This window comes from Aquarana catesbeiana, linkage group LG01 (genome assembly GCF_042186555.1).
Source record: "Aquarana catesbeiana isolate 2022-GZ linkage group LG01, ASM4218655v1, whole genome shotgun sequence".
Lineage (NCBI taxonomy): Eukaryota > Metazoa > Chordata > Amphibia > Anura > Ranidae > Aquarana > Aquarana catesbeiana.
In genome coordinates this window covers 64135474-64157977 of record NC_133324.1, presented here as the reverse complement: position 1 = coordinate 64157977, position 22504 = coordinate 64135474, and the positions used below count along the sequence as shown (strand labels likewise).

General features: G+C 45.3%; 1 protein-coding gene across 2 annotated transcripts in view; it reads right to left on the bottom strand.

Moving 5' to 3' along the window:
* The window catches only part of MYO5B (myosin VB), a 394698-nt gene that overhangs the window by 249743 nt on the left and 122451 nt on the right, over positions 1 to 22504 (bottom strand). For both annotated transcript variants that reach the window (XM_073619562.1, XM_073619572.1), the window contains exon 2: positions 704 to 814. In XM_073619562.1, the coding sequence (XP_073475663.1) occupies positions 704 to 814 (111 nt within the window). The remainder of the gene's footprint in view (positions 1 to 703; positions 815 to 22504) is intronic.

The window sequence follows — 22504 nt, the reverse complement described above, 5'->3', positions numbered from 1 at the left end:
CTATGTTTTGACTACTTTGTTCTTTTTACTTTTATTATTAAACAAGTGTGATTTAACTGTGCTTCTGTCTTGGCCTGATTTCATGGTTTCTGACATTAGCCCTGTGCTGATCACATGTACCCTCCCAAGAAAAAAAAAAAAAAAAAATTCTTCTAGCGATACACACCAAACTGAGCATGTGCAGGGTGATTTTAATGGCTCTGTCTTATCAGGAGATGGATAGGGGACTGTGGGAGGATCAGAGAAGACAGGATCAAACAGCTTTTTTACACAATGCAGAGGATTCACCCCTTAGGTTGTACAGTGTGTATAACAAGCATGCTCTACTGCATATACAGACTGATTTTATTGTTATGGGTTTAGTAACACTTTAATAGATATTTATTTACAGTAATTCTAACAGACAATAAGCATTTTCGATGTAGAAACACTTTTTGTGGGTCTTGTTACAACTTCCACAAGCAGAAAATCAAATGATTTGTATTAGCCCTCTCATCCAATGAGAACAGATCTCCTAACTGTTGCTAGCTTGGAGACACTTTTGAATTTTTTGGACTCTGCATGGGCAGAGCTTAGCAAAAGTGAGTGTGGTTTACGCCAAGTATGGTGGGCTGGATTACGTTTTAAAAACTTCTTGTTTGGAATGTTAAGAACATGCTATCAGCAACAAGAAACAAACAAACCAGAAACAAAGCCAACTTACAGTTTCATCTTCAAGTTTCAGGTGCAGCTTTTTATCTCCTTCCTTATAATCCTTGACAATTTCGGCCGATTTCCAGACTTCATCCTGGTCAGGAATCCAGACCCGGGTGTACTAAAAGAGAGAAAAGTGAAACATAAATATATGTTTAAATGTGTCATGAGATTACTGGAGCAGAAGACAGTAAGCCATGCAGGCATTCTAATTTAGTAGGCATCTGATGGAGTATGAAGCCCTCCTTGGCCTCAAGGATGTGATGATCTAATAAAAGTAATAAAAAGAATTTGGGTAAGATAGTGGTAGAGAAATCAAAGCTTGTCTTAATAGAAATTTACTTTTTTATTGTTGTGAAAGACGTAAATCAAATACAAATTCCATTAACGGTCCACCACAAATCTGGACACCGGCACAACAATGCACTTAAATCACCGGTGGCCACCACCCTGCTGGTTTCCGATGTCTGCTGACTCCCAATAGAGCAGGAGACACTTAGTGGTAACATTCCCGAGTCCCAGGCAGTAAGCAAGTGGTTCTTCATCTAACCCTTTCTCATTCAGATGAAACTGGATCTTTGGAAGGTGTGTGCACCACAGGGTTAGCAGTAGCTATGAGTTCCAACCTCCCTGCTCCCCTTGGGTTGGTTCATGTCTATGACAGACCAGTCGATGAGTCTTGTGAGAGGCTGAATATCACACAGGAAGGGAGTGTGCCTGCTGCAATGCCTTTCAATCACAATTCAGAGACACACAGTGAGTGGAGTTTAGAGAGTAGCACCATTTTCCATCAAGGACCAGAGAGTCAGAAGCAGAAGGGATAGAAACAGGTGAGGCGGTCTCAAGTCAGAGCAACTAAGACTGTGGGTCAGAGCTTACACAGGGGTAAGGATCCTCCCCCCCTGCCCCAATGTGACCTCACTCGGGCCTGGCAATTGGTCACTCAGGAACCCTGAGCTGCATTAAAGTAGGAAGGGAGAAAGTCACATACTTTCCTATAGCTGGAATCACGCATTTACAGGTCTCTGATGAGTGAGTGGGACAGTAGAAAGCCCAAGGGACACTTATTACTGTAACTCTGTTGGCCTTTAGTTTGTTTGTCTCTTACTTGAAATACATTTAAAACTACATGTCCATATAGGGAGACAACGCTGCTGTTAGATTTCACTGCAGAATGTACAGCGTTGTCACCCTGTTGAAGGAAGTATAAAAATCAAGGATCAACGGGTAATAAACCTATGTAACAGGGGAAACTGACCGCAATATTATATATATATATATATATATATATATATATATATAAAGAATGAATGAATAAATATTATATATAAACACATACAGTATATACACAGTTGTGCTCGTAAGTTTACATACTCTGGCAGAATTTATGATTTCTTGGCCATTTTTCACAGAATATGAATGATAACACAAAAACTTTTCTTTCACGCATGGTTAGTGTTTGGCTGAAGCCATTTATTATCAGTCAACTGTGTTTACTCTTTTTTAAATCATAATCACAACAGGAACTACCCAAATGACCCTGATCAAAAATGTACATACCCCAGTTCTTAATACCGTGTATTGCCCCCTTTAACATCAATGACAAGTTGAAGTCTTTTGTGGTATGTGGATAAGGCTCTTCATCTTTTCAGATGGTAAAGCCGCCCATTCCTCTTGGCAAAAAGCCTCCAGTTCCTGTAAATTCTTGGGCTGTCTTGGTGAACTGCACGTTTTGAGATCTCCCCAGAGTGGCTCAATGATATTGAGGTCAGAAGACTGAGATGGCCACTCCAGAACCTTCACTTTATTCTGCTGTAGCCAATGACAGGTCGACTTGGCCTTGTGTTTTGGATCATTGTCATGTTGGAATGCCCAAGTACGTCCCATGTGCAGCTTCCTGGCTGTTCCTCCAGTATTGTTTGATAACATAGTGCATTCATCTTGCCATCCATTTTGACCAAATTTCCTGTGCCTTTGTAGCTCACACACCCCCAAAACATCAGCGATCCACCTCTGTGTTTCACAGTAGGAATGGTGTACCTTTCATCATAGGCCTTGTTGACTCCTCTTCAAATGTAGTGTTTATGGTTGTGACCAAAAAGCTAAATTTTGGTCTCGTCACTCCAAATGACTTTGTGCCAGAAGGTTTGAGGCTTGTCTCTGTGCAGTTTGGCGTATTGTAAACGGGATACTTTGTAGCATTTGTGTAGTAATGGCTTTCTTCTGGCGACTCAACCATGCAGCCCACCTTTCTTCAAGTGCCTCCTTATTGTGCATCTTGAAACAGCCCCACCACATGTTTTTAGAGAGTCCTGTATTTCATCTGAAGTTATTTGTGGGTTTTTCTTTGCATCCCGAACAATTTTCCTGGCAGTTGTGGCTGAAATTTTAGTTGGTGTACCTGACCGTGGTTTGGTTTCGACAGAACCCCTCATTTTCTACTTCTTGATTAGAGTTTGAACACTCCTGATTGGCATTCTCAATTCCTTGGATATCTTTTTATATCCCTTTCCTGTTTTATACAGTTCAACTACCTTTTCCCGCAGACAATTCTTTTGCTTTCCCCATGACTCAGAATCCAGAAACGTCAGTGCAGCACTGGATGAAAGATGCAAGGGTCTGTCAGGAGTCCAGAAACTCATTGACCTTTTATACACACACACTAAATTACAAGCAAACAGATCACAGGTGAGAATGGTTACCTTTAATAGCCATTCAAACCCCTTTGTGTCAACTTGTGTGCATGTTATCAGGCCAAAATCACCAGGGTGTGTAAACTTTTGATCAGGCTCATTTGGGTAGTTTCTGTCATTAGGATTTAAAAGGAGTAAACACAGTTGATTGATAATGACTAACCATGAGTGGCCAAAAAAAAAATATATATATCTATATCTCTCTCTCTCTCTCTCTCAATCATAGATAGATAGATAGATAGATAGATAGATAGATAGATAGATATTATATAAATATATATATATATATATATATATATATATATATATATATATATATATATATATATATATATATATATATATATCTATAGATATTTATTTATTTATTATTTGCCGTAGCATATATATCATTTTTAAATGTTTATTTAAATGTACCCTTTTATGCTATATACAAAGCAATGAGATTTCCAGGTTTCTTTAACAAAAGTGTGACCTGATTTTCCTGAAATTTCGTGAATGGGCGATAAATCAAAGCAAAAGCAACAATAGATAAAGGTTTTACGATCCACCCAGGTAAGGGGAAAAGAAAACTCTTTTCACATCACCCATCAGATAATGTATCTAGTAAAAGAGCCGCAATTCTATTGTCCCTAATCTATACAAATCCGTCAACGATGGATCCTGGAGGGACCGGTGTGTTTATAGCTATTACAGGTGGAAGCAAAGATATGCAATGGTTCCCCCTGACTGCCAGAGGCAATGAGGAGACTCCAAACAGATACACTCTATTGAAAAGAATTTTCTATATACCACAGATAAATTCAGGTTTGTATCACACCATAGTTATAAAGTCACTCTTCTTTTTAAAGCGCATGAAAGCCCACTAAAAGCTCTGATGAGGCTTGCAGTAGTAGTAGATATTCTCTAAGCTGACAAAATAAGGCTAGTTATTCAAATTGTATGTGGAGTTAATTCAAGTGTAAAGCTGTCCATACATAGATTGAAATTCAATCCATTTGGCAGGGACTGGCTGAATTTCGATCCATGTATGGGTACCCTGGTTGTACACAATTATCTATCGAGTGACTTGTGTACAACCAGCTTGTTGGGTTTTTCCCAACGATTGATGGCAGCAACACTAATCATTATGTTCTGCCAGCAGGGAAGGTTCTCCTTCTGCAGAACACAATAGTGCTGCGGGAGGGATTCCCCCATTAACATAGTCTGCCTATCTATGGCCTGCTGAAGTGTAAAACCTAAACATGCCATTGAAAGTGTTTTGTTATATCTGTTTGATAGGTGCAGAATACACCCCTTTATCCTGGCAGAAAGTTGGGAGCCAATAAGGAGGGGTTTTGGAGATGAAGAGAGAGTGGGGGGTGAAAAGAGGTCTTTGTCTTTTGTAATCCATTAGAAATGAAGGAGAGCGGTCTTGATTCCCCTATGTAGATATTGACTTATTACTAGAGGGATCATCAGCAGGAGGAAGGAGGACCTGATTCCTCTATATTGATCTTTACCATGACTAGAGGGATCACAAGGAAGGGTTTTCGAAATGAGGAGAGAGTGGGGATGAAAAGAGGTCCATGTCTTTTGTAATCCATCAGAAATGAAGGAAGGAGGACCTGATTCCCCTATGTAGATATTGACTTATCACTAGAGGGAACGCCAGCAGAAGGAAGGCGATCCAGATTCCTCTATATACTGTAAATCTCTAAGTATCATTAGAGGAATCACTAGCAGGAAGAAGGAGGTCCTGATTCCTCTATACAGCTCTTCAGTTATTACTAGAGGGATCACCAGCAGGAGGAAGGAGGTCCTGATTCCTCTATATGCTGTAGATCTCCAAGTATTAGAGGAATCACCAGCAGGAAGGAGGAGGTCCTGATTCCTCTATATAGATCTTCAGTTATCACAAGAGGGGTCACCAGCAAGAGGAAGGAGGTCATGATTTCTCTATATAGATCTAAAGTTATCACTAGAGGGGTCACCAGCAAGAGGAAGGAGGTCCTGATTTCTCTATATCAGGGGTCTTCAAAACTATGGCCCTCCAGTTGTTCAGGAACTACAAGTCCCATCATGCTTAGTCATGTCTGTAAATGTCAGAGTTTTACAATGCCTGATGGCATGTGACGTGTAATTACACAATAGCTGGAGGGCCAAAGTTAGAAGATCCCTGCTCTATTGAGATCTTTAGTTATCACTATAGGCATCACCAGCAGGAGTAAGGAGGTCCTGATTCCTCTATATAGATCTTCAGTTATCACTAGTTGGATCACCATCAGGAGGAAGGAGGTCCTGATTCCTTTATATAGATCTTTAGTTATCACTAGAGGGGTCATCAGCGGGAGGAAGGAGGTCCTGATTCCTCTATATAGATATTAATTTACCACTAGCGGGGTCACCAGCAGTAGGACAGAGGTCCTGATTCCTCTATATAGATCTTCAGTTATCACTAGATGGATCACCATCAGGAGGAAGGAGGTCCTGATTGCTTTTTATAAATCTTTAGTTATCACTAGAGGGGTCATCAGCAGGAGGCAGGAGGTCCTGATTCCTCTATATAGATATCTCTCTCCATATATATTGGTATATACTAAGCCTGTTTTTCCCCTCAATAAAATTGAAGTTTAATTTTAGATTGCTTATAGAAATAAGGGTCGTGAATTGGCCTCTTTTTTCGGATGTATTTGGTGTTAGTTCTGCCTATAAAGCACCGTGCCAACACAATATGTACACAAAGTAACTGGAATATGAGACACGGTAAGTGGAGGAAACAGCTCCGTCCGTCATCCCAAATGAGAACATAAAAAGGCAAGAGATAAAAAAGACGTAATAAAATGCTTGAGATTCAAAAATGTTCTACAGGAGCAGCAATACTAATAAAAGTGTTTTATGTAGCAGCTGGCATCAGAACGGACTTTCGCAGAAAGTCTAACATGCTCCTAATAGGAGACAAAGGTAAGATATTTTTCACCAGCACACCATGGAACTCCATAAAAGGGTCCAATGCCTTAGTAAATGATCACATCACAACAGAAGATGGCATCATTTCGGAGTCACACAGGACCTCTTCATTAAGGATGTGACACATGTCTGATGAAGGGGTCCTAGTGACTCTGTGCTATCTTTTGCTATGATGTGATCATTTATTAAAGTGTTGGACCTTTCTTTTTATGCAGTTCCCTAATGTGCTGGTGACATGCATCTTGCCTTGAAGCCTCTTTGGTTTCCAGACGATGGTCACTACAGCATCCACTCACTTCTCAGCCACATTCAGGAACATGTGCGTTGGGAATATTGCTTTGGGCTAAAAAGAGACAAAGAAGCTCACATAGATGATGCATTATAACCAGTGACCACAAAGATTGCAATCCGATCTGATGCAACGAAATTTCGGCCGCCGTAACAAATGGTGTTATCTGCATTTTGCCGATAAGAGAAAAAGGTGCCGATAATGGCACCGAAAATGCACGCGATTTTGTCACGATTTTACTATGCTTATGGTGTGTTTTTCATAGGTCACGTGACTCAAAAAAAAGCATAAAAAACTGAATTCTGGTGCGTTATTGATGCGTTCTTGCTGCATTTTCAATGCATTTCAACGGGGAGGTGCGTTTTTGGTGCGTTATTTTTTTAACTGACCAAAAATGCAGCAAGCAGAATTTTTAACACCACAACAGAAGCGCAACAGACCAGTGTGAAGACATACATAGAATTTAACAACTTAAGGACAGTGCCTCTTTTTGACACTTTTTTTGCTAGAAAATTACTTAGAACCCCCAACCATTATATATATTTTTTTCAGACACCCTAGAGAATAAAATGGCGGTCGTTGCAATACGCTTGAGAAAGATACTCAGTGAGAAAATTAGAAGAGCTCAGGAGATCCAGTGGCAGTGGATCAGCGGGTCTAAGTGATAGACTGGGAGCTCAGTTGAGTGAATCTAAAAAGGAGATTGTGGAGAAAGTGAAAGAGTTCATTGTAACCCTTTGTTAGAAACTGTTCAAGATTGTTGCCATAGGAGACAGCGTGTCTACACATGCAGATGTGGTATCCGGCTGGGTGCCTTTCCCTGCATGGCTGTCTACTTATAGAAGTCTCGGAATCTGCTAATTAACATTGCAACTACAAAAAGGGTGTCCTGGCCCTAACCCTCTGTCCCACAGTTCTGTTTGAGAAGATAAATCTCTTTGCATTCAAGAAGTGTCTGGCGCACATGAATCTAACCTCGCATTACACCCGCCATGCCTCGTAACCCACTCTACATAGAAGGATGTCAGCTCTCCCTAACTCTGGTGGTCATCATTATGCCTGGAGAGGCTCGGGACTCGGCTACATTGATATTAAAAAGTCGAATATAATCCAATTATATATAATAATATATATATGTTTTTTTAAACTGACATTTTCGGTTTCAGTTTTCGGCCAAGTACATCATACATTTTCGGTTTTGGCACCAAAATTTCCATTCAGTGCACCTCTAGATCTGACAATAATTTTTTTTTCAATTGTAAGACCTTTCCATGCAATGTCACCATACACAGCAGCAAACAAATGTACTCTGCAATGATTATTGTCTGTAAAGATCACCCGACTTATACTTCAAAGTCGCTTGGTGGTTAGCGCTTGCAGCACTGGGGTCATCAGTTCAAATCCCAGCCAGGACAGTCTATCTGCATGGAGTTTGCATGTTCTCCCTGTGTTTGCGTGGGTTTTCTCCCACACTCCAAAATCGTTTGGGACATTGAGGAGTGCTCAGTGGTTCCTCCCGCTGACCTCCACCCATTACAGGAAACAGCATTGTCATGGAGGTCAGAGGGAGGAACCAACATCCAGGTGGGGCACCCAGGAAATCAACACTTCCGGAAGTGCCAGTTTCCCAACAGACTTTGGAAAACAGAAGCACATGGGATGTGTTTGTCCAACTGTTCTTGGTTTATAGCTGAACTCTGAGCTGGAAAAAAAATGCTGGCATCGTACTCCAGGCTGCTAGAAAGGTCCCAGGTGAAGTACGCTTGGTATTACTCTGCCTGGGACAGGAGCCGGCTCTACAGTGAAGGCTCCATGCGCGTCGTTGCTCTGGGATGGCGGGTCGGCAAGCTCAGATTGGGTTGCTGACCCTGGGCAAGTGCTTTTCTGGTTTGATGTCGGGGACCACATCAGAGGGCACTAATGGCTACATCAGAGGGCACCAAAGGCCACATCAGAGGGCACCAAAGGCCACATCAGAGGGCTCCAAAGGCCACATCAGAGGGCTCCAAAGGCCACATCAGAGGGCACCAAAGGCCACATCAGAGGGCACCAAAGGCCACATCAGAGGGCACCAAAGGCCACATCAGAGGGCACCAAAGGCCACATCAGAGGGCACCAAAGGACACATCAGAGGGCTCCAAAGGACACATCAGAGGGCACCAAAGGACACATCAGAGGGCACCAAAGGACACATCAGAGGGCACCAAAGGACACATCAGAGGGCTCCAAAGGACACATCAGAGGGCTCCAAAGGCCACATCAGAGGGCTCCAAAGGCCACATCAGAGGGCTCCAAAGGCCACATCAGAGGGCTCCAAAGGACACATCAGAGGGCTCCAAAGGCCACATCAGAGAGCTCCAAAGGCCACATCAGAGGGCTCCAAAGGCCACATCAGAGGGCTCCAAAGGCCACATCAGAGGGCACCAAAGGACACATCAGAGGGCACCAAAGGACACATCAGAGGGCACCAAAGGACACATCAGAGGGCACCAAGGGCCACATCAGAGGGCACCAAAGGACACATCAGAGGGCTCCAAAGGACACATCAGAGGGCTCCAAAGGCCACATCAGAGGGCTCCAAAGGCCACAGGTTGAGCACCCCTGCCCTAAACGATGGCCGCGGTCTGTTCTTTAACACAGATTTTTAATAAGAGTAATTTTATAGGAACAGAAAAGCACTATTTAAAAAAAAAAAAAAAACAGCCAATGTAGAGTGCGCAATCCAGAAATCTGTGGCGGTTGTATCATTCCACGCAATCCTAAGAAGCTGCAACATAATGGATTCAAATTTAAACATTTAATTAGAACGGATTTAATGCCGCCTGCAAAACAACATATAATGTAATTAAAAATGCTGCAGGAGACGGCTGTGCTAAATGATTGTATGCAACCGACTTTCTGTACCATCTCCTATTCCCTGGAAATGACTGCTCATGGAAGATACAGGGAGCCAGCTGGAAGGGAGCTAGCTGTGGCCCCCCCTGCTGGGGGATGGGGGGGGGGGATTCAGTCCTATACGGCCCTTTTGTAATTTCATGGGAGCAATGAAAATGGCCCACGCCAGTAGCTGCAGAGGAGGTCTTTTGCTCTCAGTGTGGAAGCAGTGGTCTCTTTGCGGAGGTCCGAAAGACCCCCTGCTGACTCAGACCTCTAGCTCTGCAATCAGAAAAAACAAATCCCTCCTGCTACAGGGGTCACTAGAGCAGGGAAGGGGCCCTTTCCTTGTCTGAATGAACAGAGTCAGTGATCGGTACCGATCACTCCAGTGTCCATTCATAAACTAGGTTTACATTTGTGTACAGAGCTATTCCTGCCCATTCAATCTGTGCAGGGGGGGCCTTCATGGTTTCTTGCCCTGAAAGTTCTAGTTACACCTCTGGGCATCTATAACATATCTACACTCACCGGCCACTTTTGTAGGTCCACCTTGCTAGTACCGGGTTGGACCCACTTTTGCCTTCAGAACTGCCCTAATTCTTCATGGTATAGATTCAACAAGGTGTGGAAACATTCTCCTAAGATTTTAGTCCATATTGACCTGATAGCATCACACAGTTGCTGCAGATTTGTCAGCTGCACATCCATGATGCGAATCCCCTGTTCCACCACATCCCAAAGGTGCTCTATTGGATGAGATGTGGTGAATGTGGAGGACATTGGAGTACAGTGACCTCATTGTCCAGTGGTGAGATGATTGGAGCTTTGTGACATGGTGGATTATCCTGCTGGAAGGAGCCATCAGAAGATGGCCACGTCTAGATACTTAAATGCATAGAATTACTGCCATGTAATTGACTGATTAGCAATTTGTGTTACCAAGTAATTGAACAGGTGTACCTTATAAAGTGGCCGGTGAGTGTATACAACATGCATTTTGATGCATTGGTAACTGGTTTGAAGAAGCCTTGGTCACTGGCTGTTACCCTATGCATTCCAATTTCTAAAAATCAAAAATGCAGCCCTCAAATTTTCCACTCGCCTACTTGCCTTTTGCAAGTGGAAAATGATTTCTGGCGAGCGTGGGCTGCCTCGGAGCAGGGGGGGGGGGGGGGGGGCGAGCACCGGAGGAAGGCAGGGTTGAATGGGAGCCTTTCTTCCAGCAATCGTCCCGGGGAAGAGAGGGGAGGAAGAGGAGAGCTGGCTGGATCATCACAGAGCGGGGATTGCCCACTGTAACAGCTTTCATTTGAATTGCGGGGCGCTCACGCTCACACACAGTCCCGCCTCCTAACCTGGCGCCTGTGACAGAACACGTCCTGGCATTGGACTGGCGTTCTGTTCGTCACAGGCGCCAGGTGACGGTGAGCGCCCGGCAATTCAAATGAAAGCTGTTACAGCGGGCAATCCCCGCTCTGTGATGATCCGGCTACCCTCTCTGTTCTTCTGCACAGGTCATGCCCCAATCATGGGCACAGGCAAGGCTTCATTGGTGGGCACTGGTCACGCTGCAATGATGGGCACAGGTGAGGCTGCATTGGTGGGCACTGGTCATGCTGCAATGATGGGCACAGGTGAGGCTGCATTGGTGGGCACTGGCTGCAATGATGGGCACAGGTCACGCTGCAATGATGGGCACAGGCAAGGCTGCATTGGTGGACACTGGTCACGCTGCAATGATGGGCACAGGCAAGGCTGCATTGGTGGGCACAGGTGAGGCTGCATTGGTAGGCACAGGTGAGGCTGCATTGGTAGGCACAGGTGAGGCTGCATTGATGGACACTGGTCACGCTGCATTGGTGGGCACATGTGAGGCTGCATTGATGGGCACAGGTGGGGCTGCATTGGTTGGCACTGGTCACGCTGCATTGATGGGTACGGGTTAGGCTACACTGATGAGCACAGGTCAGGCTGCATTGATGGGCACAGGTCAGGCTGCATTGATGGGCACATGTGAGGCTGCATTGATGGGCACATGTGAGGCTGCATTGATGGGCACAGGTGAGGCTGCATTGATGGGCACTGGTCAGTCTGCATTCATGGGCACAGTTGAGGCTGCATTGTTGGGCACAGGTGAGGCTGCATTGATGGGCACAGGTGAGGCTGCATTGATGGGCACAGGTGAGGCTGCACTGATAAAGTTGTTGTTCAATTTTATTTTTGTAACTTAATTCTACATAAAACATGTAAGTGACATTTCATGAGATAATTTATGAGGGCGTGTTTAGGGGTGGAATTAAGGGCGGGGCAGGGTAGGGGTTGGGTGGGGCAACTGGTGGTGAGTAATCCTTAGGGCCTAGCTGGTAGTTAAGCCCTAAAAAATGCATTGCAAACACGCATCAAAACATGTTGACGCACATGGATGCATGACATCGCACCTGCCTAATGCTGCAAAAAAAAAAAAAAAAAGATACACCTCAACACACATGCATGGGCCTTGAATGTAACAGGCTACTTCAACTTTTACACGAAAAATAAAAATCTGTGCATAAGTTCAGCAGAAAATCTCGATGCTGAGATGGAAAAAAGTCATGCGTGGCGATTCAATACCTTCATTTTCTATCCATGTCTTTTTATTTTCAAATTAAAAAAAAAAAAATCTTAAAAAATGCATTTCAAACCGTAGATTCCACATCAGGGGTCATCTATTATTGAAGTAAAAGTTGAATTCCTTGAAGACTCCGGCTCATCCACTTTTAATGTCATCTCCAGTCAAGCTGATGAAAAATACATGAAGACTTTTCATTGTGAGCCGCAGACATGGCTGAGACTCTGCCGGTTCCCAGAAACGCCCAGCGATGGTCGTAGATTTCATAAGACAGGGGCCACAAATAACTTGTGCCACTTTTGGGTCCCCGAAAGACCCAAATACAGGGGAACCTTGGATTACGAGCATAATCCGTTCCAGGAGAATGCTTGTAATCCAAAGCACTCGCATATCAAAGCGAGTTTCCCCATAGAAGTCAATGGAAACAAAGATAATTCGTTCCGCATCGACTTCTATTGCATGCAATACCGCATGTGGCCAGAGATGGGGGGGGGCGCCGGAGAGCTTCGGAAATACTCGGGGACAGCTCGGCTGAATTCAGAAAGGCTCGGAAACACTCAGGAACTGAGTATTTCCATGTATTGCCGAGTGGTTCAGAGTATTTTCCAGTATTTCTGAGTGGTTCCGAGTATTTCCAAATGATTCAGAGTATTTCCGAACGGCTCAGAACCGTTCCGAGTGTCACTGGCGCCCCCGCCCCTCTTTCAAAACACTCGTTAACCGCATTACTCGTTAACCAAGGTTCCACTGTATGTCAAATAAAAACCCTTAGAACCTAAGGAAATAAATATGGCCAACAGTTGTCAAGATAAAAATTAATAACCGTTTTAAAGAAAATACCAAAGCCAAAAAAATCTGCTTCAATTCAGAGACTTTCCCCGCAGTACTTTTTTTCTGCCACAAGATGTCCTCAGTCTGTTGGCCAGCATCCTTCAAACCCACTTCCTCTGAGTTTGTCAAGGCTAGAAACAGATTAGCGATGAGCTCAACGCTTTGCTCTCCCCCTAGCATGCTTCTTGTCAGCATATGAACTTACTGGCTCCTTGTGCTGCTTCTTCCTGCCACACTCCAGCCCTGCTGCACAGGGACTTCAAAAGGGTGGTCACAATCAGGTACTGCTGACCAGACAATGAAAAGAGAAGCGGTACAGCAATAAGCTCATCTCTCTGTCACTCTGCTTTCTCCTCCCATCAGCCTGCTTCTTGTCAGCACATGAACTGATTGGTTCCTTGTACTGCTTCTTCCTCTCTCACCCCGGCTCTGCTGTACAGGGACTTCAGGAGGCTGGTCAAAGTTTGATATTGCTTATCTGATGTGAACTACATTTACTTTTAATGTCTGGTTGTACAAATCAGGTATTGCTGACATGACAGTGAAAAGAGAAGTAGCACAGTGATGAGCTCATCTCTGTCACGCTTTCTCCTCCCATCAGCACGCTTCTTGTCAACACATGAAATGATTGGCTCCTTGTACTGTTTCTTCCTCTCTTGCTCCAGCCATGCTGAACAGGGACTTCAAGAGGCTGGTCACAATCAGGTATTGCTGACACGACAGTGAAAAGAGAAGTAGCACAGCGACAAGCTCATCACTGTCACTCTGCTCTCTCCTCCTGCCATCCTGCTTCTTGTCAGCACATGAAATGATTGGTTCCTTGTACTGCTTCTTCCTTTCTCCACCTATCTGTAGAGGGACTTCAGGATTATCATCAGGTACTGCTTGTTTTTATTGATTTCAACTAACGGTATGTACTTTTTATAATGCTTTTCTTTTATATTGTGTTTTATTATATTATTTTGTATTTTTTCTGGAAAATAATAGTGTATTGAAGAAAAAAAAAAGTATTGATGTATTAATAAAGAGATATATACATTTTATGTCTTTTATATCTGCCTTTGGCTTTAAACTTGCAGTTCATCCGACACCCCTGGCCCCCTGCTTTTATATTTCTTTATATACCTTTGCCAGATGTCTTTAGAACAGTCATGTGACGCGATGGGTCCTTTTCTGGAGTCGCTCTTCAACAAAACTGATACATATTTAAAATGGCTAAATCTTTCCACAGTCTGTTGGGTTGAGTAAAGCTCGGTGTCATTCAATCCAAAAGAGTGAGGACATCTTGTGTCAAAGAAGAGATAGTGCAGGGGACAGCTCCAGATTGAAGACAAGTATTGTAGCCAGAGCTGTTTTTTTCTTTTTTCTTTTTTTTTTTTAGGGGGACATTAAAAAGATAGCCCAGAGTTGGGCTTCAGATGTATCATCTTCTAGCTGTCAGCACATAATGTACACTAATGGAAAATTTACACCGACAGTAATGTACTGCAGAATAGGTACTTATGCCCTGGCAGGAGCCTGAGCGGTCACACCCGCGATCCGCTGGTGGTTACTTAGAATATATGATGCCAACGTGAAAAACACAAATTGACAGATTGACAGCATCTGGGTGGAAGTGCAAATTACATTCCCTGTCAGTTCCTTTTGTGTCTAATTACAAGCGGTAAGCAGTGCAATTCCCCAAGTGAATCCAGGAGAGCTTCATGACTGCCCGCTGTATCCGAGACAGAGCTTCATCTGATGATTTATTATCATACTACAAGGTCGCAATGCCGATTACTGCTAATTGTGAAATGGGAAATAATTGCATAATTAACCTCTATGTGCATTTTTTAAAAGACTTTAAGAGTAAGCACATTTTCTACACACCTTGGCTGCTTTGATAAAGTCAAAGGAATCAAGCAAGTTCACAAATACCATACACCCTTCTGGTGCCCAACCTATGACCCGAAGGCCACATGCAACTCTTTGGGAATTATTGTGCTGTCTTTTAGCACAGCCCCAATCCCTGACCATCTCCTGTAGCACAACCCCAGTCCCTGACCATCTCCTGTAGCACGGCCTCAGTCCCTGACCATCTCCTGTAGCACGGCCTCAGTCCCTGACCATCTCCTGTAGCACGGCCTCAGTCCCTGACCATCTCCTGTAGCACGGCCCCAGTCCCTGACCATCTCCTGTAGCACGGCCCCAGTCCCTGACCATCTCCTGTAGCACGGCCCCAGTCCCTGACCATCTCCTGTAGCATGGCCCCAGTCCCTGACCATCTCATGTAGTGCGGCTTCAGTCCCTCACCATCTCCTGTAGCACGGCTCCAGTCCCTGACCATTTCCTGTAGCATGGCCCCAGTCCCTGACCATCTCATGTAGTGCGGCTTCAGTCCCTCACCATCTCCTGTAGCACGGCTCCAGTCCCTGACCATCTCCTGTAGCATGGCCCCAGTCCCTGAACATCTCATGTAGTGCGGCTTCAGTCCCTCACCATCTCCTGTAGCACGGCTCCAGTCCCTGACCATCTCCTGTAGCACGGCCCCAGTCCCTGAACATCTCATGTAGTGCGGCTTCAGTCCCTCACCATCTCCTGTAGCACGGCTCCAGTCCCTGACCATCTCCTGTAGCACGGCCCCAGTCCCCGACCATCTCCTGTAGCATGGCCCCAGTCCCTGAGCATCTCCTGTAGCACGGCCCCAGTCCCTGACCGACCATCTCCTATAGCACGGCCCCAGTCCAAGACCATCTCCTGTTGCACGGTCCCTGTCCAAGACCATCTCCTGTAGCATGGTCCTAGTCCAAGACCATCTCCTGTAGCATGGCCCCAATTCCTGACCATCTCTTCTAGCATGCCTTCGGTCCCTGACAATCTCTTGTAGCGCATCCACAGTCCCTGACAATCTCTTGCAGCCCATCCACAGACCACCTCTTATACCAGTGGTCCCCAAACTGTGGCCCTTTGCTTGCCTTTAGCTGGCCCTTGGGACACTATTCCAACAACTGACACCAATGATGGCGCACCATTCCTCCTACTAACACCATCAATGGGGCATTATTTCTCTGGGGCCAAGCTACAGTCGCTGACCATCTATTGTAGCACAGCCCCAGTCGCCAACCATCTCATGTAGTATGGCCCCAGTCCAAGACCACCTCTTGTAACATGGCCCCAGTCCATGACCATCTCCTGTAGCATGGCTCCAACCCAATACCATCTCCTGTAGCATATAAAAACAAAAATGTGTCTGCGCTAAATGGAAAATAATAATAATGAAAACTAATAATATTACAAATATATATAAACATACAATAATAAGTGCTAAGTGCAAAAAGTGAACATACATATAAATCAACGTGCTACAATAAACTACTGATATATCAGAGATGACTGATGGTGCATACATCCAAGGTGCAAGGTGCTATATTGAACACACAAACTAAGTGCCTAATCAGAAGAAAAACAATAGCGTTCCTCATATGAGTCTTTGAGGTTCAACCAGTGTAAATCCAAAATTGCATAAAGTGCCCAAAATAGTGTCCATAATCAGTGAAGCTCATCCATCACGTTCTTCAAAAGTGTAGCACCATAAAACATGCCTTAGTGCCCTCCAGTGATCCCCATAAGCATATGCGCTCACCTTCCAGCGTGTGACACAGTGTTTAAACTCTGTCAAAATGTGCTTTGGATCCACTCCTGTGCTCAAATGGAATCAGCTGTAAGGTCTCCAATGCTCCCAATTATGATTTTATGCAAGAGAAAAGAAACTCCATAGCGCAATATAGTTTAACAATAAAGAATATTTATTAAAATGTATATAAAACTCACCCCTTGCTGGGGTACTCACATGCTACAGGTGCGTCAGTGCACCCTTCTATGTAAGCATAGACCAGCCGATCGTAACGGTATGGCGTGCGGTGCGGTGTGTGCCTCCAAATCTCCTGCTCTCTCTCTCTGCTGACAGCTCCGTCCAGGCCCCTCCCCTACGCGTGTTCGGCACCGGGATCACGGTGAGCTGAACCCCCGCAGTTCATGTTTGGAGTAATTTTGCAAACTTAAAAGTTCAGGTACTGAATCCCAACCCGTCCGGACTTTTTCCAGGCGGATTTGTAGGGCCCGGTACGCCGCTCTCTCTCTCTCCTTTTGCTTCTCAGAGAGCGGCGTACCGGGCCCTACAAATCCGCCTGGAAAAAGTCCGGACGGGTTGGGATTCAGTACCTGAACTTTTAAGTTTGCAAAATTACTCCAAACATGAACTGCGGGGGTTCAGCTCACCGTGATCCCGGTGCCGAACACGCGTAGGGGAGGGGCCTGGACGGAGCTGTCAGCAGAGAGAGAGAGCAGGAGATTTGGAGGCACACACCGCACCGCACGCCATACCGTTACGATCGGCTGGTCTATGCTTACATAGAAGGGTGCACTGACGCACCTGTAGCATGTGAGTACCCCAGCAAGGGGTGAGTTTTATATACATTTTAATAAATATTCTTTATTGTTAAACTATATTGCGCTATGGAGTTTCTTTTCTCTTGCATAAAATCATAATTGGGAGCATTGGAGACCTTACAGCTGATTCCATTTGAGCACAGGAGTGGCTCCAAAGCACATTTTGACAGAGTTTAAACACTGTGTCACACGCTGGAAGGTGAGCGCATATGCTTATGGGGATCACTGGAGGGCACTAAGGCATGTTTTATGGTGCTACACTTTTGAAGAACGTGATGGATGAGCTTCACTGATTATGGACACTATTTTGGGCACTTTATGCAATTTTGGATTTACACTGGTTGAACCTCAAAGACTCATATGAGGAACGCTATTGTTTTTCTTCTGATTAGGCACTTAGTTTGTGTGTTCAATATAGCACCTTGCACCTTGGATGTATGCACCATCAGTCATCTCTGATATATCAGTAGTTTATTGTAGCACGTTGATTTATATGTATGTTCACTTTTTGCACTTAGCACTTATTATTGTATGTTTATATATATTTGTAATATTATTAGTTTTCATTATTATTATTTTCCATTTAGCGCAGACACATTTTTGTTTTTATATCTCACTTACACGATTATGGAACGTGATTTAGTGTTTGCTGCTGATGTTGGCCTATGATTGATTTTATATTTTGATTTTATAAGGCACTAACCCATATGTGGCTCGCAAGGTTTTTTATTTATTTTGATCTCCTGTAGCATGGCCCCAATTCCTGACCATATCTTATAGCATGGCATTGGTCCCTGACAATCTCTTATAGCACATCCACAGTCCCAGACAATCCCTTGTAGCACATCCATAGTCCCTTACAATCTCATTTAGCATGAACCCAGTCCCTGATCATCTCTTGTAGAATGTCCCCAGTCCCTGACCATCTCTTATAGCATGCCCTCAGTCCCTGACAATCTCTCATACCGGTGGTCTCCAAACTGCAGCCCGGGGGCCAGATGTGGCCCTTTGCTTGACTTTATTTGGCCCTTGGGACACTATTTCACCAACTGACACCAATGATGGTGAACTATTCCCCCTACTGACACCTTCAATGGGGCAATATTTTTCTCATGCCGGGGCATTTTCTACTCCCACTGGCAACAGTTCGCCCCCCTAAAGCCTGAAGGGCAGTAAAATGGCCATTTGCTTAGAGAGTTTAGAGACCCCTGTCTTATAGCGTGCCTTTAGCCCCTGACCATCTCTTGTAACCCATCCACAGTCCACGATCATCTCATTTAGCATGAACTCAGTACCTGGTCACCTCTTGTAGAATGTCTCCAGTCTCTGGACATCTTTTTTTTTAGCACAAACCCAGTCCCTGACCATCTCTTGTAGCACGCTCTTAGTCCCTGAAATCTCTTATAGCATGCCTTCAGTCCTTGACCATCTCTTGTAGCCCATCCACAGTCCCCGACCATCTCCTTTAGCATGAACCCAGTCCCTGACCATCTTTTGTAGAATTTCCTCAGTCTTTGACCATCTCTTTTAACACAAACCCAGTATCTTACTATCTCTTATAGCATGCACTCAGTTTCTGAACATTTCTTATGGTATGTTCCCAGTCCTTAAGCATCTCTTGTAGCATGTTCATAACCTCCGACCATCTCCCGTAGCATGCCTGCAGTCTCTGATAACTTTCTGTAGCAATAAAGTGTTTGTAAAGGTACAAATTAAATAATATTTTTTTCCCCCCACAAATAGAGCTTTCTTTTGGTGGTATTTGATCACCTCTGGGGTTTTTCTTCGTTTCTGTTACAAAACTTTGTAAATAAGTAAGTTTTCTCCTTCACTGATGAGGCTGCACGAAGGGCACTGATGAGGCAGTACTGATGGGCACTGATGAGGTGGCATTTATATGCACTACTGATAGGCGGCACTGATGAGCAGCAGTGATGGGCACTGATATACAGCACTGATAGGTAGCACTAATAGTCACTCATAGGCGGCACTGATGGGCACGGATAGGTGGCCCTGGAGGGCTCATATAGGCGGCACTGATGGGCAATTGTGGATGGCACTGATGGTACTCTTAGGCAGCACTGATCAGAGGTGCGGGCAGGCATCACTAATGGGCACAGAGTGCCATCCCTGGTGGGCTCTAGTGGGCTTACCTGGTGGTCATTTCTGGTGGTCCTGGGTGGGCATCCTCAGGGGCTGCACTGATAATCAGCGCAGAACCTCCCTGTCAGGAGAGCAGCCGATCAACTCTCCTCTACTTGGGTCTGTCACCGCGAGTGAAGGAAAAGCCGATACGCGGCTGTGATTGGACACAGCTGATCACGTGGTAAAGAGCCTCTGTCAGAGGCTCATTACCTAGATCGGAGATGCGGTGTGGCAGACTGACACACCGCCCCCACGGGCACACGCTGGCTTGTTATCCTACTGGACATCATGTGACGCCCAGTCAGGATAAATGAGGCACTTCCCGGCCGTCATTTGGTATAATAGCTTACGGCGCAATAGGCCGGGCGGGAAGTGGATATGAATTAATTTTCCCTATGAGGGTATTGTGTGTGCAATTTCGCGAACACGCATATACGCGCATAAATGCGTGCAAATTCGCACAAAACAAATACCTACAAGTACGTCCAAAAAAAAAAAAAAAAGCAGAAGCTCAAATATCAGTACTGTGTGCAAGAGGCCTTAAAAAAAAACCTTGTAAAAAGCCGCAAAAAAAACGCTTTAGAAATTCCTGAAAAACGCCAGTAAAAGCGATACGCTCAGAAAGGTTCGAATGCGAATGGAGCCTAATAAGATCCACTCCAAAACAACATACAGACAGTAACCACAGTGTTTTCGTGTTGCACCCGCTAACACTTAGCACTCCGGCCTCCTTCAGACTAGGAATTCCGCCCAAATCTGCCGACCTCCCCTTTATAATCTCTTGGATCAAGTACTGTGACTCCTCCAGGCTCTCCTGAGTCTCCACGGTTCTATTGTGTACAGTCGCCATGGTAACCAGGAAGCATCTGTTACAATCACAGAGAGCAGGTCTGATCAGCTGGGAATAATGACCCCCCCCCCCTCCTGAAAATTCCAGGGCTTGTGTAACTTCAAACAAGCACAGAATCAAAACTCCAGCATGCTCTCGGATTACCCCAATTAAAGGGCCAGCCCACCCATAATTGATATTTGTTAAGCCCCATACACACTATTAGATTTTTGTCTTCAGATTTACCAAAACAATGTAGTGCAAGGGCCTCCCTGATTGCATACAAATTGAAACACTTAAAGTGGGGTTCCCATTTAAAAAAAAAAAAAAAAATTAAAAGTCAGCAGCTACAAATACTGCAGCTGCTGACTTTTAATTGGACACTTATCTGTCCCAGGGTCCAGCGATGCGGGGGATCGAAGCCCCGCTCGTCTCCCCCTCCGTTCGGCGGCGCCGGCATTGCAACTGTGGGCACCGGGCTGTGGCTTCACAGCCGGGCACCCATTGCGCATGCACGAGCGGCACCGCGATTGGCCGCTCAGTCACCTGGGACCTGTAATGGGTCCCAGATGATTAACAAGAGGGAGGGAGCAGAGCTGAGCCCTTCCTGTGCTGAGGGGAAGTGATGTCACCAGCCCAGGCACTGAAAGAGGCAGACTACGAGGGACCCCCTAGCAACAGGCATTTAGAGGTAAGAGATCACCTCCCCCCCCCCACTCCCTCTCGGCAATCATCTGGAACAGGTCACAGGTCCCAGATGATTGCCCGGCAAGTGACAGCGAATGGCGTGCGCATGCGCAACAGCCAGGTGCCCACAGTTACAATGCCGGCGCCGCAGAGAGGAGGGGGAGAGGAGCGGGGCTTCGATCCCCCGCATCGCTGGACCCTGGGACAGGTAAATGTCTGATTATTAATAGTCAGCAGCTGCAGTATTTGTAGCTGCTGACTTTTATTTTTTTTAAGCGGAACTCCGCTTTAAGGTTTGACCTCATTACATGGTTTTGTAAATCTGAAGACAAAAATCTGCAGAAAATCTAATAGTGTGTATGGGGCTTAAAGTAGTTGTAAACCCTGTACAACCACTTTTACCTACAGGTAAGCCTATATTAAGGCTTACCTGTAGGTGCTGGAAATATATCCTAAACCTGCACGGTTTAGGAGAGATTTACAATATACGCTTGCGTCGACGTCATCGTCACATGCGCACTTTAGAAAGGGCACGGTCGTGCGAACATCTTTCATCTTTTCAGGCTCGGCCTGGCCCCAGCAGCACGCATGATGATCATATAGTAAAGGAAGGGGACCCCGGCCTGGGTAGAAGAAGCCCAGGAAGCTTTGCAGAATGTGAGCAGGCCCAGTGCGCAGAGGCACACCCACGCGACGTCATTACGTGTCAGACCAGGAGGGGCGTCAGACCAGCAAGCCACAATAGGGCCAGGGACCAGGAGTCATTGGCACAGGTCAGGCTGCATTTCATGGGACTGGTAAGGCTGGATTTAATTGGCACAGGTCAGGCTGCATTGCATTGGCACAGGTCAGGCTGTATTTCATTGGCACAGGTCAGGCTGCATTGCATAGGACTGGTAAGGCTGCATTTAATTGGCACAGGTCAGGCTGCATTTCATTGGCACAGGTCAGGCTGGATTTAATTGGCACAGGTCAGGCTGCATTTCATTGGCACAGGTCAGGCTGCATTGCATTGGCACAGGTCAGGCTGCATTTCATGGGACTGGTAAGGCTGGATTTAATTGGCACAGGTCAGGCTGCATTTCATTGGCACAAGTCAGGCTGCATTGCATTGGCACAGGTCAGGCTGCATTGCATTGGCACAGGTCAGGCTGTATTTCATTGGCACAGGTCAGGCTGCATTGCATAGGACTGGTAAGGCTGCATTTAATTGGCACAGGTCAGGCTGCATTTCATTGGCACAGGTCAGGCTGGATTTAATTGGCACAGGTCAGGCTGCATTTCATTGGCACAGGTCCGGCTGCATTGCATTGGCACAGGTCAGGCTGCATTGTATGGGACTGGTAAGGCTGGATTTAATTGGCACAGGTCAGGCTGCATTTCATGGGCACTGGTAAGGCTGGATTTAATTGGCACAGGTCAGGCTGCATTTCATGGGCACTGGTAAGGCTGGATTTAATTGGCACAGGTCAGGC